The sequence below is a fragment of the Magnolia sinica genome, chromosome 17, assembly GCF_029962835.1.
Source record: "Magnolia sinica isolate HGM2019 chromosome 17, MsV1, whole genome shotgun sequence".
NCBI classification, from domain to species: Eukaryota; Viridiplantae; Streptophyta; class Magnoliopsida; order Magnoliales; family Magnoliaceae; genus Magnolia; species Magnolia sinica.
In genome coordinates this window covers 453,896-471,560 of record NC_080589.1, presented here as the reverse complement: position 1 = coordinate 471,560, position 17,665 = coordinate 453,896, and the positions used below count along the sequence as shown (strand labels likewise).

The following is a 17,665-nucleotide window of genomic DNA, read 5'->3' as shown; positions in this document are numbered from 1 at the left end:
TAGCTAATATACCATTATGGTCAAAGCCTGTATCGACCATGTCTATTCATTGTGACTGTCAAGCAGTTATAGTAAAAGCAAAGAGTAAAATATATAATAGAAAGAGCAGGCATATTAGACTCAGACACAATATAGTGAAACACATGTTGTGTGATGGAGTAATATTTATTGACTTTGTGAGGTTAGGAAAGAATCTGGCAGATCCTTTGACAAAAAGACTATTTAAAAGGTTAGTCAATGATACATCGAATGGAATGGGGTTGAGCCTAATATATGAGCTGCCAGTGTCGGCAACCCAACCTATACAAGTGGAGATCCCATGAGATAGGTTCAATGGATAACTAACAAGATAAGAGGTAGACGATTGCACTGAGTTATATGAGCCCCTTCTATAGTGTATAGTGCGAGCAGCAACACAGAATGATGAGTTTTTTAAAACGCTTAATGAATCCATCGCCATATATTTGGTGGTGTATATAGTTGCTGCATACACTTAATGAAATTCACCTATATAGGTGTAGAGGTGGAGGCCGCTTCCTATGAGAATCTAGGTAAATTCTCTAGAGCACTAATGAAATCCAGGTAATGGTGTATGGCTGAAACGCACCGAACCGCAAAATCACTTGAAGAGAAAGAGTTGTGTGAGTGACATATACTTTCGATATACATTAAAATGATTCAAGTTCAAGATTATGGTGTCACCTGATTCCTGTAAACCTATCTTACTTACTCTAATGTCGGTTCAAGTCTATGGTGACACCGGTACCATTGCACAACTATTATACCTTAATTCGAAATAGTTTTATTTTAAAACATATGGGGGATTGTTGTATTTTATTTCAAAATATGTCTAAAAAATTTGGTTTCCCTCCAAAATTTGAAAAGTTTTTGTGCTTTTGAATTGTGGGTTTTGTCCTACATTGGATTTGACAAAGAAAACTATCTTGTATATAACATAGTCTTTTTATCTTGGGTTTGAGCCCCATTCAGGAGGCATGTGAATTTGGTCCTGTGGGGGGCTATGCCAATAGCTCTAATCTATGTCATTGACCACACGAGCCCGCGCCGAGCCGAGCCATGCCGTGCCGAGCCGAGTCTGAGTCCGTGTGTGCGTGCATGACATGATGCGACGGGATGGGACGGGCTAGGCTAGGCGTGGACGTGGGTGTGGGTGCGGTGTGAGTGTACTCACCTGGGTGTGTGTATGGGTACTCACGGGACTTTATTTGCGAGAGTGTACTCACACTTGCGCCTTTTCGTTTAAACCAGGGAGATGCATCCGTTCCGATTGGTCGCACCTGTTGGGTTTAAACCCAACGGACTTAACTTTTTATAAATGGTGCTTATGCACCACTTTAGAGTTTATATAAAGACTACCGATTCCAGTTTCAAATATACAAAAATCATTCTTTTTTATAAAACTCTCTCTGCTATTCTGGTTTAAAAATTTTACTGAGTTCATCGTTAAGTGAGCTCAGCACTTTCGGATTAAACTGAAAGTAGTTCGAGCCCACGTACAGTGAGTGCACCGCTGGAACCGGGTCATAGTTGTTGTATCTTAGAGGTCAATTGCTCTGAAAACCTGTTGCACTTGGGATACTGTCCAAGAGGAGCAAATTCAATTTCAAGCCGAGTGACTCAATCACGCCTCGACTCAATTCAATAAGTTCTTCTTTCTCAAAATTTTATTTTCCTTTTTTACTTCTCGATTTTAGTAGTCTATTTAATTCAACCAAATATTCCATTGAGATGGCATTTGTTTTCAATTCATCCTAATGGGCATCACCTTAAGAACGAGTTAGATAACATATAAACATTACAGTGAGTTTCACGAAGATTTCAATGGTGGGCATTTCCATCACGAAGATTTGGACTGTTAATCTTTTCAAATCGCGCGATCCAACGGAGATGCTCATAACTCCCTTGTTTGATGTCGGATTGGGTCAATTTTTAGTCATTTGAAAGGTACTTTAGTGCTTTTTCATTCTTGACTTGAATCATTGTATTTCGAGACCATTTGCACATCCGTAAGTGGGATCGCAGTCTTCGGTCCTAAATTTTTCCTTCATCTCCTTGTCCTATAATAACCTTCATAACTCTCCCTTCAATGGTCGAATTTGGACTATTTTGAGCTCATTGAAATGGTAACATGACAAGCTACCAAATGGGACCAGAATTGTCTAATTCTGAGGCCGTTCGATATCCAAAAAGTACGTTGGAACTCTTCGATCGTTATTTTGCAATTTGGATTGTTAATCTTTCCAGATCGCGCAATTCAATGGAGATGCTTATAACTCCCTCGTTTGATGTCGGATTGGGTTGATTTTTGGTCATCTGAAAGGTACTTTAGTGATCTTTTATTCCTGACTTAAATCGTCGTATTCCGAGACCATTTGCACAACTGAAAGTGGGATCGCAGTCGTCGGTCCTGAATTTTTCCTTCATCTCCATGTCCAATTGTAACCTTTATAACTCTCTCTTCAGTGGTCGAATTTAGACTGTTTTGAGCTCATTGGCATGGTAACTCAACAAGCTTCCTAATGGGACTAGAATTGGCTAATTCTGAGACCGTTCGATATCCCAAAAGCACTTTGGAACTCTTCGATCGTCATTTTACAATTTGGATTGTTAATCTTTTCAAATCGCACGATGCAATGGAGATGCTCATAACTCCCTCGTTTGATGTCGGATTGGGTCGATTTTTGGTCATCTAAAAGGTACTTTAGTGCTCTTTCATTCCTGACTTGAATCGTCATTTTTCGAGACCATTTGCACATCCGTAAGTGGGATCGCAGTCGTCGGTCCTGAATTTTTCCTTCATTTCCTTGTCCAATAGTAACCTTCACAACTCTCTCTTCAGTGGTCGAATTTAGACTATTTTGAGCTCATTGGAATGGTAACTCGACAAGCTTCCTGATGGGACCAGAATTGGCTAATTCTAAGACCGGTCGATATCCCAAAAGCACGTTGGAACTATTCGATCGTCATTTTGTAATTTGGATTGTTAATCTTTCCAAATAGCGAGATCCAATGGAAATGCTCATAACTCCATCGTTTGATGTCGGATTGGGTCAATTTTTGGGATGCTGTCCAAGAGGAGCAAATTCGATTTCAAGCCGAGTGACTCAATCACGCCTCGACTCAATTTAATAGGTTCTTCTTTCTCAAAATTTTATTTTCCTTTTTTGGTTCTCGATTTTAATAGTCTAATTAATTCAACCAAATATTCCATTGAGAGGGCATTTGTTTTCAATTCATCCTAATGGGACTCACCTTATAAACGAGTTAGATAACATATAACCGTTACAGTGAGTCTCACAAAGATTTCAACGGTGGGCATTTCCATCCCCTCTCTTTCCTCGTGTATGAGCAAAGCTGTGCACGAGCAGGCTAAGCTCGGGTACTCGATGACTCGACTCGGAATACTCGACTCGATACTCAACTCGTCTGAGTTAGAGCCGAGTACGAGCGGATTTCTAAGACTCGTTTAGATTATGAGTAGAGTACGAGTCTAGAGATACTCACTCGGTACTCGACTCGTGTGCTCGACTCAGTACTCGACTCGTACCCGTATATATAAGCCTGCCCAAAAAAAACCCTACTCACCCAGTCACCCGTCTGAGTTAGAAACCGATCTACGCAATGGGCCTAGTTGTTTCACGAGATTCTTCCCAGTTAGCGGTCAAAATTTGATTTTTCTATAGTTTCACTAATTTCGATAAATTTTCATTCACCTCTATGTCTTCATCCCCAAATGGGTCGGAACTATCGAGTTTGGCCTAGTATTAGCTCATTTGGTCTAAGACGATGGGTTTGTCCGCCCAAATCTTTCGATTTCTGGCTCGCTCCTAACAATGTACTGGGAGGGTAAAGGACAGAGTGAAGGTAGGCGACGGTTTTAAGGGGATAGGTTGGGGAGAGGAATTTGACTTAGGCTGGTTTGGTTATTAGCATTAAGCGGTACTAAATGAGACTACAATGCTAATCCCAACTCAAGATTTAGGAATGGCCTGTCTGGAATGGGTGTGGGACGGGATTTTAAAACTTATTTCATAGGCTTTTTTGAATAAGCCTTGTGTTGGAAGGTGTGATATGGGATTTCTAAGGCCCATGATAATGGATTACCAAGTATAATTTGAAGGGAAACTACGCGATTTACCTTTAATGGCATGCATCCGAAACCTGGTATTGGAAAACATGGAATACCGACAATCTAGGGACAATACATTACACATGTATTTATTGCTACTCTTACCATTCTATTCACCTTAGTCCCACCTAACGCAGTTGGCCAAATGGGCCCTTAGGGATTAGGTGGACTGGAACACCTAAATTTCCTAGTTAGTCGAATTGGGTCTTGCCGTTAATTTCTCAAGTTCTTGCCCGGGAATGGGCTGAAACATGTCGAAAGGCTCGTAAGTCAAATTCTAATATTGTTATGCTCTCTGTCCTCAGCCTAAGCCCTTCGTAAGGCTCTTGGACCTATTTCCTAGCATCGCTACATGCTCTCGCTACCCAACCCCAATACTCTGGAAGTCTCACCTTCCGTCTAAGAGTGTCAGCTTAGGGACTGGGGTGGTTCCTAGCATTCTAAGTCCCTGTTGCGTTTCCTAATACGTATCATCTCAAGTCAGCGGACGTGTTAGTGAGTTCATAACCCATGGCCCAAGGAATTCCAAACTATTGCTCTGATACCATCTTGTAACACCCTGAAAATCGAGGGTCGTGCATACGCTCGACTCCCGAGTTCCCGGGGTCACTTATAATCGGTTTTCATTAATATGCGATTAATCCAGGTTTAAAGGCGCAGCATGGAATTACTTGAAACATGAAGCACGATCACAACTAGTCTGCTGAAATGAAAATAGATCATTATCTACATGTCCAAAAGCATACAAACGGGTGCACAAGGTGACGCCCAACAAAATCACAAAAAGAATGGCATGTCCTAAGGAATAAAGCTAAGCCGCTGCTCGGCGATCCAATGACCCATCTACTGATCCGATGGGGAACCATCCATCAACTGAAAGTAAGAGAACACGTCCTCCTCCTCGAGGCTCGCATCACCAGGCTCCACAAAATCTATATCACCTGCATCTATGAACGGATCTGGTTGGTGTTTTGAAACACTGTCCCAGAGTGGGAGTGAGTGATCAACTCAGTAGGTGCTATTAGCCATAAGTTGTAACAAGCATCACTTATAATAAGAATTTAATGAAAAGTAATCAATCATAAACATCTATCTAGTCTTGTTAATGTACATGCATGCAGGATGATATGATATATGCCCTCACCACAACGCTCCCTCATGCGACAACATCTAACGATCGCCAATGCCAACACTCCCTCAGTGCGACCTCGACTGCCGAGTCGCCAACCTAGCTAATGACATGCAATGATGATGTTAACCGGGTTCTTAGTTAAGTCCATTCATCCAGCAAATTTAGAAATCTGATACACCCCACGTATCAAATGCCCTGAACTAGTTGCGAGGCCAAGACCCCCCAATGTGTGAGGCCGAGACCCCGCGATCCTTGACCCCGTCGGGTTTCCCCCATCCCCGACTTCAAACACATGGGGGGTGCTGAATGTGGGGTCACTCGCGGTCACTACGGGGAGGTGCGTCACCCCAGCGTAGGCCGACATCTCGGACATAGTGTCTCATTCCACCATGCCCGGCTCACGAGACTGTGGATCAATATTCCATCCGGTATCGATGGGCTACAATGGTGGTGGGGTGTTCCAGTTTCCATACATATGTGAGCAAACAAGGTTAACAAACTAGGTGGGTCAGCCAGTAGACTAAACCGCACGAGCTCAGGCAAGTATGTGGCGGAACGACATCGGGTACAAGCGACCCATGTAGCCTGACTACTGCCGCCCACACATACTCGTCCAAACCCATGGGTTTTGCCTCAAGGTGGTCCTACCAACGGAACCACCTTCGCTCTCCTCATGTTCCTGACCAACCCAAGGGTAGGAATAGTGACTTATAGCATGCCAACTACCAATGCTGCATCAAGCATATACAACACTGTGATCTCATGTTACTCAACATACAATTCAAATTTTTCTACAAGCAAATCATTAATATTATAAATAAAGTGTATGTGTGTGGTGTGGGTTATTGAGGAAGTTAACACTTCCTCCATGTTGAGAAATCATATACACAAGAGTAATGAAATCATATGAAATATGAAGCAACAACGTATAAAAATCAACACGGCATGAGCATATGATCATCCATACATCGAATCATGTGAGAAACATAAACGACATCATGAGAGAGAGAGTCAAACATATAAATCCATACCATTTCAACCAACATACAATTCCTAGGATTTCCTAGCCTTTCAAAAATAACATCCAAGCAATCAAAATCATTAATCTCGTATTAAAATTGGTGCTAGGTCACCTAAGAGTAATAGTCCACACCTATGAATCGTTGGAGACTTGGAAAATGACCTAGGAATGAAGGCTTTTGGGGTCGGACGGCCGGAATCCCTAAAGCAACCATTCGCATGTTAGAGTTTCAAGCAAATCCTTCATCAACTCAAGGTTTTCAAGAAAAGGGATGAGGACTTTTACCTAGACGATCAACGGAGCGAATGTGTGTTGTGGTGGAGGCTTCTTCCTTGAAGAAGAGGTAAGGAGGTGCAAGATTGAACTCCCTTGGGTCCCACCTTGCCTACGGTCCACCTTCGCTCTCACCTTCACTCTCTTCTTCCTCTCTTCCTTCTCCTTTTTCTCTCCTCTCTCCCTTTGTTTCCTAGGGCAAATTCGTATGAGGGAGGGGGTGCCCCAAATAAGGCCTTTATATAGTGTCAGGTTTGATGAAAATGGCCCCAAGTGTTAGGTTTTTACTATACTAGACCTATGAGAGGGTTTTTCTAAGCTCTAAGGCCCACTATGAGGTGTACAATTCAATATACACCGTAGGATAGCTAGCTCTAATGATGATCTACGTATGGATATGATCGGTCCGCCATTTGGATGCGCCGATCGACAGATATGATAAGAAGTCTGTTCAACGGTCACCGATAGTCGATCAGGGCCGCGGCTATACGGATATGAGCAGGGAAATATCCTTACTCCATGCGTAAAGTTTGGTCGCAAACCGACGGTCCGAAATCCTCAACTTTGCATAAGAGTGGACGACTCAATTCACTTAAGTTCCAACTCCTTCCTTTAGGGTATTTGTAATTCTCATGCATTCGTCCTTTGGCTCAAGTTGACCAGTTCTGGACCATACCCATGTCCGATTCCCGTGATGGACGTCAAGCCCAATGAGACGGACATTATTCTATAGTTTTGGAACTAATGGTCCACCAATGAGCGGTCTAGAGCTTGTTTGGATAACTAAGGCAGTTCTGGTGGTCCTCTGGCCATGAAACTTATAGGATAGGTGCTCCATGGCCCGATGAAGGGCCATGCAAAATTTGGGGATGATCGGATATGGGGTTTGGTCGCATGGGTCTGATTCGCGATCAACGGTCACCGTGCCACGATCGGGACCCAGATTTCGTGGGCGGGCGTAGAAAAATACATTAGACCATTACCATAAATCCGGAAGAAATCCGACAGTTGAGATGCCTGAAATCTCAGTTTTATTTACCCGTGTCAAATTCCAATTCTGGTATTGGTGGGGCGCATCTGGCAAGTGTCAGATTCCACTTTTGGGTGTCCACTGGGTCCGTGGTCGGTGATGGTCCCCAAGCCCAATGAGATTTATGCTCCCCTAAATTTTTATAATTTTCTGACCTTCCCGTGTCGCTGTATAGCCCGCACGGGCCGTCGCTAAGTGTAAACGGCCATCTGGCTTGGAGGCCCGCACCAGGTTCTATCGGGACCCGTTTGGCCTAATCAATTGGGCTAATCATAGTCTAATTCATTTGTGATACCTCATTACGAGTAGCTTAAACGAATGGTCTTGTGGCAAATCCTACGTAGATGTCCCAGGACACTGTTCTGGTTGGGTGGGACGTTACACTACACCTAACGCTCAAGTGATCGGGCGGATTCGTTGGCTTCCTTCGGTTGATTAATCGGATTTATGTAGTTCTTTACTGGCTTCACCCCTGTATAGACTAACATTAAGTGTTATTGGTCATTTAAGTGATATTATAAGTTAATTAACAAAAAAAAATTCAAGGATTTTTGGAAATCCAAAACAGTGAAAATTCAGGATATTACATTTATTTTATAGATGACTGGTCAAGACGAAAGTCCAAATACCTCTGGAATGGGTGCATCGGCCACATCTCCTCTAATCGTAGAGGGAGACACAAATACGTCAACTGCATGCAAAGGGAAGAAGAAGAGATCAGCAGTACTGTGAGATGATTTCGAAGATGTGACAGTTAACGGTGTACAAAAGATAAAGTGTAATCACTACAAATGGTTATTCAGTAAGATTCCAGGAGGATCTACGACACATCTAATTAGACATTTGAATACGTGTCCTAAGAAAGCAAGACTCCCTCCTCCTGGCCAACAGATGCTATTATTTACAAAGTCAGAAGGAGACGACTCCCAAGGCATAATGTCCACTCATAAGTTTGACAAGGAGAAACTGAATGAGTGGTATGCCAGATTAGTGATTTTGGAAGAGAAACCTTTCAGAATGATAGAAAGTAAAGGGTTTAAGGCTTTCTGTCAATTCTTTAACCCTCGGGCCGAGAATGTCTCCCGCATCACAGTGCAGAGAAAAAGCATGAAGATGTACGCAAAGGAGAAGATGAAACTGAAAAAAGTTTTGGCTTCAGTGACCAAAATAGCTTTGACTTCTGATTTATGGACGGCGTCCAATCAAAGAAAAGGATACATTTCATTAACCGCTCACTATGTTAATAAGGATTGAAAACTATGCAAGAGAATTTTGAACTTCCGTAACCTTCCTCCTCTACATACTGGTTTACTTATTTCAGATTGCATCTATAGTTGTCTAAAAGGCTGGGGTATTGAGAGAAAAATTTCAGCAATAATTTTAGACAATGCTTCAGCAAATGACAGTGTCATTTCATGCTTACGTAACCAGTTCGGGGCTATAGAAAATTTATTCTTTGAAGGAAAAATATTCCAGGTCAGGTGTTATGCCCATATTGTAAATTTGATTGTATAAGAAGGGCTGAAAGCAATCGACAATACTATAGAGAACATAAGAGAAAGTGTGAAATATATAAGAGAGTCGCCCACTACACTAAAATCGCCAAACTGGTACGGTCGGCATTTTGGTTCAGAAACGGCTTTAAGCCGTTTCTGATTTGAAACGGTAGTAAATCGTACTCGAATAGTGGCTATTGTACGTTGTTACTTTCACTTTTTTGTTGGTGTGTCTCGATTGATTGTTGTATATTCTTATTTCTTATTATTATAGTTTATTGTATTATTTTGAAACAGATTGACGGAATGGATTCTATTAGAACCCTCTAAGTGGACCCCATATGGCCCGAGAGTCACGTTTATGTAAATCTACCACAGACTACTGGATTATTTTCATTTCCGAAATGCCCTAATCCCTTCAAAACGACCAAAACGCCTCCCTCTCCCTCTCCCGATCTCAACCCTCAGCGATGTTCGTGTTTTACAGACATTCATACCCACCAGTTTCGAAAGTTTCCCTCGCATTTGCAATTTGTGCATCCAAACGCCTTTTTTAAAAAATGTACGGTTCCTGATGTCGATCTCTCTCTGATCCTTCAATCGGCCTTACCCAGTATTTGTTGTAATAGATGTAGGATCTGAAATTAGGGATGCAATCTGCTATAAACTCTTGTAATTCACTTCATCTACACTCCAAACATCGGAGACGGGATTTTCGAGATCTCGTTTTCTTCTTTCTCGAACATGGATCGGTTTCAACAGAAGAAGAAATCATCGGTCGGAGAAGGTCGGTGGAAATCGCTCTTATGATGATTTTTTCACCTTTGGATTTTGGTGTTTTGATGAGGCTATATGTTGAATTCTAGGGGTTGTAGGGTTTGATTTTATTTTCTTGTTAAAGATTGTTCGATTCTACTAATAGTGTTTGGAAACTAACCTCTGATTGATTTGATTCCATTTGGGAAAAATTCTGTCTGTGTCAATGTCTTTTGTTTCTGCAAGTTCTAGGGTTTCTGGTGAGATTTATGTGTTGTGTTTTACTGTTTTGGAGTCCTTGGAGCTAATATGTGGGAGCCGACTGTGGATGGGTGGTGGGCTGGGAATGCCTTTCATGGAACAATCTCTACCACCTGATTGGTGGACTTGGTACAATTGGATGGATGTCAGTTGTCTTCTTTTTCAACATCACCTGTCCAGAGTGGGGCTGACCACAGGAAGGACCTAGGTAGCTAGAAGTGGTCTACAGACTCTGAATGGGACCACTTCCAGTAAATGGGACTGTTCATGTGGTGGCCCCAAATGGATGTCGGTTGTCTTCTTTTTCAGCATCATTAGTAGATCTTATGCTTTTCAAGTGAGTTCGATATTTTCCTATTTTCTGAGACTCTAGCCAAACATGAGTAAGTACATATTTCCCCATAGATCCCGCCTGACTTTTGGGCATCTAGGCTCTGGCCAGACATAAGGGGTGCATTTTCTCCTGTGGCTTTGAGTCATGGATCGATTGGTCTGATTTCGGGCCTGTAGCCAAATACTAAGGAATTCATCATGCAATGGACGGACTAGATTTCACAGACACATCAATGTGGGGCCTACACAACCTGGGAGCGGAGACTACCATAATGAGAGACACGTTTCAAATTGAATTAGAGAGGCTTTAGAAGTCCCAAACATGAACGATCTTTCACATCCACCCTTGGTGAAGGAATTGTCTTCTACATGGGAAATAGAAGTCTGGGATATCCTATCCCCATCTTTCTTCCTCACCCCTACAGTTTGGCATGCCCATTACATAAAGTTTAAGAGCCTACCTTATCCATGTACCTAAATTGATTAGATCTGTTCACTTGTCATGGTTCACACATCAAGATCAGTCTACTATGAGTATTCCAAATTACCAAGAGAATCCGGTCTTTTTCTTTCCTGAGTATATAGTCTTCTTATACTGCATCCCATGTTCGATAATACACTATGTTCTTATGCTTTTCAAGTGAGTTCGATAATACGCTATGTTCTTAAGATCTTGGTTATTTTTTCACTCAAATGTACTCAAATTTTAGCTCTTTATTTATATTTTTAGATACACAATTTTTTGGTTATTGCTTCTGTGTTGCAAATTGGCATTCAGCTTTTACATCTAAGTAAATTTCTGTTTTATTGTTTTTATTGAATCCCTTGGAAAGATAAGTAATGATTCTATTTGCTGTTGTTTCTTAATCTAGTGCGGATAAAATCTTTGGTGAAGCCAACCAAAGATATAATGAAAGTTCGTGGCATTAAATATGCTTGACATGAGTTTTTTCCTGAGGGTACTCATCTTCCTCTTACTCCATGATATCCTGGCCTTTTATCATTTCATTCCTATAATTTTTTTGTATTTTATATTTCTGAGAAGTGTGATATATATATATATATATATATATATATATATATATATATATATATATATATATATATATATATATATATATATATATATATATATATATATATATATCATGTAGATGGTTAGTCTTTGTTTTGACATTGATTGAAATGCTGTCAAAAATCATATTGCTCTGTTATTCTTGCTTGGTTGTTGCAATAACTAGTATTTGGTTCTTAAAACTTATCATTTTTCATGTTTTAAATGCACTCAGGGTGGCTCCACAAAATATCATTTAAGCTCAAGATGACTACAGGTATTTAAAAGTGATCGAGATTTATTATTTATTTTGTCGATTGATAGAAAGGAAAAATATATATTTGTTAGCTGTATTCCCATCTCTCTAAGCTGTTGGAGTAACTTCTTGTAGCCATCGCAGGTCCCAGTTCTTGAGAATGTTTACTGGAAGGACCTCAACTTTCTTGTCTTTGTCTGGATTGCATTCCTTGCACTACAGATTGCCAAGGTGAGCTCTCTACTATGCCTCATTTTCATGTTAGCTTATACAAAGGTAGAAGAGTGATCGCTGCTTTTGAATGTGTTGACACATTGCTGGATAGCGGCCTTGATAAAGTGAACCCCTCATCTTTCATTGTTCGATACCTTAAATCCAATTTGGATGGTGAGTACTCAAATATGCTGCTGTGTATACTTCCATCACTCAAAAAAAAAAAAAAAAAACTTTTATTCTTCCCATGATTGGCATGGGAGTTGCTTATCTACTATTCCCATGTTTAATTAACATGATGTTATTGTTTGTCAGATGTTGTCTTAAAGCTTATCATCCTGAATGGCTGGGCAAGGATTCCACATTCTTGGAGACGGGCGATCAATGGACTTGTAGTAAGCCTCTTCCTACTCCATATGCTTGCTTCCTTTGGATGGATTCATTTTAAGTTTGATTTTGTACATACCTGACACTCATTTTCTTTCACTTGCCTCCTAAAACCCATATTATTTTCAACTCTCTCTTTTTCGAGCTTATTCGAACACGGGCCTTTTGAGGGTATATAATCTTTGTTTGTTCAATAGATTCAATTACTTTCAATTTCGATTGTATATTTACATACTCGATTTTCTTATTAATACTCAAACTAATAATACTATCTTGCTATTGGCTTTCCACAGGGAGAGCTGGATGAAAAGGCAAAAATCATACATGAGGATTTGACCAATCACGTATGTACCTTGATTCCCTTTGAGAAACTATGACAATTATGTCTCTTCATTTCTCATTAGCTGCAAAATTTTGGTTTCATGGATTGAAGCAAGCCACAGTACTGTTTCTTCTTGTACAAGTTATTTTGCTGTTGGATTTTGTACTTGGATGGAATGAAAATTGGGTTAGCAAAGATGAACAGTTCTGGTTGGTTGAGCTATCTTTTTACTCTCTTTTTTTATTTTCCTCTCTTGATGCTCTAGCTGCATGGCCTTCGGACTTTTTTTTTCACATCCTTGATAAGGTTCTCTTGTTTCAATTTGTGGATCAGCATGTGTATACTTCTTTCTTTCTTTTATGTAAATTTCCTGATGACTAAGACTTTCTTAAAAATTTCTAATGTTTTTTTATGCTGAATCTAGGTACATGGTGTTGTTTGTTGTCTCGCTTGTTTGTTATGTGGAAACAGTTTCCTTCTCGGGGCTGCTCTTCCACTGGTTTACTCCCTCAGGACATGATTGTGGTCTTAACACTTTTATCGTTATGACTTTGATTCTGGTTTTCATTTTTGCTATTGTGGTGCTGCATCCAGCTGCAAGTTGTTACCTGTTTTATCTAAATCATATGGAACATTCTTTTTACCTATTAGAAAGGCATGCACTAGCATTTAGGGTCTCACACGAACTAGTTTGGGAGTCGTATGGATGAAAATGCATGACAAAACAGTGTGTATACAGTTTGAATTTGTCTTCAATCATTTGCTCAAGGCCCGAATATTCATAAGTAAAATGTGATGGATAGCCATATTTACATGATTTTGCTTTCGAGTGTAATTGGTGTGTTCAAGCTTCTTAATGTGTAGACTATTTATACGCGCATCATCTTCATCTGAAATTGTTTCATTTACGTTTGTTGAGCTGTTGGTTGTTTATTTGTGTGATGGGATTGGATGAAATTGAGTAGCGTTGGTTTAAAAGAACAAATACTACATTCTTACTGATAGCTGCTGATCTATGAATTACTTTTTGAGTTTGATATTCGTAAGAACCTCAATTTGTTCCGAGTGTTATTCAATTGGAGTTCTTCCTACAAAATAGCTTACAACAGAGCATCTTACTGAAGTGAACTAAGTATAACACCAATCCTGGTCATTTTTTAGTTGTATGTGTAGTGTTGTTGTATTCCTCTTCTCAACTATTATGTTGAGGCCACAATTTGAATGGTTGGGTTTTCTATTGAGGAGGTTCCTGGGTCACAGTTCATCCACGTTGGGGCCCAACATACCAATGGTCAGGATTATTGAACAATGGATGAGGATCAAGTAATTCCTAGTAATATAAATATGTTCACATGTAGTCCCAAAATGTAAACTGTTATAAAATAGTGTTTCTGTTACCATTGTTATGAAACAGGGAAAAATTGCTAATATTTGTTTTGTGGGTTCAGGTAGGTCTATTGAAGAGTAAGTTTGGGTTTGATGATGCTTTCAACTACAAGGAAGAACCTGACTTGACTGTAGCTTTAAAAAGGCAAGTATTTGTGTTAGCATATGAGAATCTCAAACACCATTGATTTAATTATCTTCAAAACATCGTTGTTTATTTGTCCACAAGCCCTTACACATAGCTAAACAAACACACCGTCCATGTGTTGACATATAAGCTGCACATCAGCTGGGTCACACAATGTAAATGATGTGGCCTCATAATCAAGTTGGCCCACCCAATAGGCAAGCCACACATGTTGAAGTTGCTTTAGAAAGAATTACCAAAATCTCACATTCTACATGTGCGATGTCCACTTGTTGATTGGACAACTTGATTATTTAGACAGGTCATCTACCCAGACCTTTGCACGTGAATGTGGGCTTAGCAAAGCTCTGCACTGTGGTTGGCAATTTCAATTTTCAAAAAAAGAAAATGGTATATGGGTGTCTCGTTTCCTAGTTTATACAAATGTTTGGAATTTATTGTCAGGCATTTTCCTGAGGGCATCGACATTTATTTTGAGAGCGTGGGCGGCAAAATGCTTGATGCAGTACTAGCGAACATGAAGTACCATGGTCGCATTGCAGTGTGCGGAATGTTCTCTCAGTACAACCTCGAGAAACCTGATGGTGTGCACAACTTGATGTATCTCATCAAGATGTGCATCCGAACTTGTGCTTGATTGGGGAGAATCCAGCTCAGCTGCATTGTCCAGGATAATTTCGATGACCATTGATCAGGGACAAGGGACCCACCATACACATGGTCAGCATGTTTCTGATGACCATTGATCTCATGGGCTACCATGTTGCTGGGTCAGAAGCCAAAAGGTCAAAAACCACTGGACATTTAAGCTATTCTGCTCAGTTCAAATATAGGAACTTCTAAACTCAACCATAGAGAACATCAACCGTAGAAACCATATCTTCTTTCTTCTTTTTCTTTTGCCTTTTTCTTTTTCTATTTGACTCAGCAATGACAAAGGAAGCACCCACATTTCAGTAATCTAAACTGTTCATCTGTTGAGCCCACCATGGGATGGGCCTTGATCCACCATCTCCCCCATCAGATGATTGTGACCATTCATGGTTTGCAAGTGTAACTTCATGGAATGGACTTTTCAAGCCCAGTTCACTTTGTTTCTTGTGATCAGATGGGGGAGATTTTCTGCATTTCTCCCACTCACTGTACAGTTGTGGGGCTGAGCAAATTGCTCTGTCAATTTCAGATTATTTTCCATTTAAGAAACTGAACTTTCACTATCATCTAATTGAATTAATAGATAATGGATGTAAGAATGCTAATAATGGTAAGTATCTCGTGCACATAGGAAAGCTCTATGCATAGAACTAGATAAAAACAAGCAATGCAATCTGGCCATTTGCTTGATGCATACAGGAAGAATTTCAGAAGCAAAATCTCTCCTTGAAAGGATCCAACCTTCATCTTCGGACTCAGACAAGCATGGCACGGATTCGTATATGAAATCCTCTGAACGTGCATGTGAAATGCTAGCAGGTCTCAAAGTGTCAGTTGATGAATGGAGCGATAGGAACAAAAATCCAAAGATCTTCTTCTGCTTCCTCTATTACGGGAATCTTGAATTCCCTAGGTTCTGGTGAGGCAAAGCAGAACTGTGGACTGCAAGTCCAGAAGGAGCTGACGGAAGCAGAAATGCATGATAGGGCCGTGGATATATGCAAATGGGTGAGGTCCAGTCATTCAGTTGGGCCCCACAAGGGCTAAAAATCAATGGTAGGATCGAGTCATCTGAATGCAGAGTCAAATTTCAGTTGGGAATGAATGGTTTGTTTAAGCGTGTTCTGTGTTTTTTTTTTTTTTAAAGGCTGCGTAAGAAATTATTCTTTCTTTGCTCATGAAATTCTTTCTTTGCTCATAATAACTGGCTTGTTCCAATAATGGGTGTGGTCCATTCATCAGGTGTGCCCCCAGCATGTTCTGTCTGATGATGTTGCTCCCTGATGCATGGACAGGGCAGTCCTATTTCAAAGAATGTGTAAACAGCTTCAAAATTCAGATGAGATTCTGAAGTAATTCTGTATTCTTTCTTTGTTCATAAAATTCAATCAGAAATTACATGGTTGTATGCCTAGATCCAATAGCGAGGCTGGTCCATTCATCAGGACCACACTCGGATGTTTTTGCCACCTGATGAGTGGAGCTGGTCCTGTTTCTCAATGAAGGTGGAAAACAGCTTCAGTTTCTGTTTGTATTAGTAATGGGGCTGAGCCTGTGGAGCTGGTCCTGTTTCAATGAAGGTGGAAACAGCTTCAGTTTTTGTTTGTATTAGTAATGGGTTGAAAACTATTGGCAACATTAATCAGGGTTTAAAACCGTTTTTAAAATTTCGTTCCTAAAATGTGACTGTTGGCACCAGAATGGTTAAAACCGTTCCTAAAATTTCATTTCTAAAATTGAAACGGTACCCAAAACGGCTCTGAACTGTTCCTGATTTTCTATGACGCCTCATTTAGGAACGGTATTAAACCGTTCCTGAAGTGTTTAGAAACGGTTTAAAACCGTTCCTAAATGACGATTTTGGTGTAGTGGCCATCGAGACTGAGTGTATGAAATGACATCATCCAACGTTTGAATATGCCATCTAAAAAAACGTTGAAGTTGGATGTCTGTACACATTGGAACTCGACCTATAAAATGTTAGATGTAGCAATGGAATTACAGCTTGCATTTCCTGAAAACGCGGTGCGTGACAGAACGTATTCTTGGTTGTCGAGCACAGATAATTGGGCCAAAGCACAATAAGTTCACACATTTCTTAAAGTTTTTTACGATTGCACAAAGATTTTTTCTGGTAATCAGTATCCAACCATGAATCTGTTTCTTCCGTCTCTTTAGAAGATTAAGAATGCTCTACAAAAAAATATCAGTGCGGGTCCAGATTTCATACACCAGATGACAGTTGGTATGAAGACGAAGTTCAATAAATACTGGGACGAATGTCACTTGTTGATGTCCTTGGCAGTTGTTTTTTATCCTTGTTGTAATATGGGGTTGGTTAGCTTTATTTTCATGAAGCTTTATCCTACTGAAAGAGTGGCAGCAGAGATATCTAAGGTTCGTCAAGCCCTTGAAGATTTATACAAATCGTATGTTAATACTTTACCTGCAGCGGGTGTTGAAGAAAGTAGAGATGCGGATATTTCTATACCTGGTAATCCAGATATGCTTAATGAATACATATCATACTTGGCACAAGCACGAATGGGAGTTGATACTAAGGAATCAGAGTTAAAAATGTACCTCAATGAGCCAATTGTAGTGCGATCCGAATTTGATGTGTTGGAATGGTGGAAGATGAGGGTTAGTGAATCAAAATACCCTACATTATCTGTGATGGCACGGGACATATTATCAATACCAATTTTGACAGTGGCATCAGAATCCGCATTCAGCACAGGGAGCAGGATTATGAGCAAGTATCAAAGCTCACTTTTGTCAAATACAGTTGAA

The 17,665-nt window shown here is 40.3% G+C and overlaps 2 protein-coding genes across 5 annotated transcripts; both read left to right on the top strand.

Annotated features, from left to right (window-relative positions):
* The first annotated feature begins 9,207 nt into the window (after positions 1-9,207).
* Positions 9,208-12,801, top strand: LOC131231542 (uncharacterized). 4 transcript variants are annotated; one of them, XM_058227757.1, is made up of 5 exons: positions 9,208-9,889; positions 11,907-11,993; positions 12,088-12,149; positions 12,291-12,370; positions 12,656-12,801. In XM_058227757.1, exons 1-5 carry the CDS (start codon positions 9,753-9,755, stop codon positions 12,737-12,739), a joined length of 450 nt encoding a protein of 149 aa, XP_058083740.1. In that variant the 5' UTR covers positions 9,208-9,752; the 3' UTR covers positions 12,740-12,801. The 4 variants fall into 4 exon arrangements, 2 of the variants coding, with proteins under 2 accessions (XP_058083740.1, XP_058083741.1); XR_009164422.1 differs by lacking the exons at positions 9,208-9,889; positions 12,088-12,149 and adding exons at positions 11,135-11,411; positions 11,742-11,783; XR_009164421.1 differs by lacking the exon at positions 9,208-9,889 and adding exons at positions 11,135-11,411; positions 11,742-11,783 and having other exon boundaries at positions 11,907-12,149.
* Positions 12,802-12,808: 7 nt separating this feature from the next.
* On the top strand, positions 12,809-16,471 carry LOC131231541 (uncharacterized). The gene is made up of 5 exons (XM_058227756.1): positions 12,809-12,893; positions 13,109-13,284; positions 14,137-14,215; positions 14,663-14,761; positions 15,504-16,471. The coding sequence occupies exons 2-5, from the start codon at positions 13,113-13,115 to the stop codon at positions 15,793-15,795; spliced, it is 642 nt and encodes a 213-aa protein (XP_058083739.1). The 5' UTR covers positions 12,809-12,893; positions 13,109-13,112; the 3' UTR covers positions 15,796-16,471.
* The last annotated feature ends 1,194 nt before the right edge of the window (positions 16,472-17,665 follow it).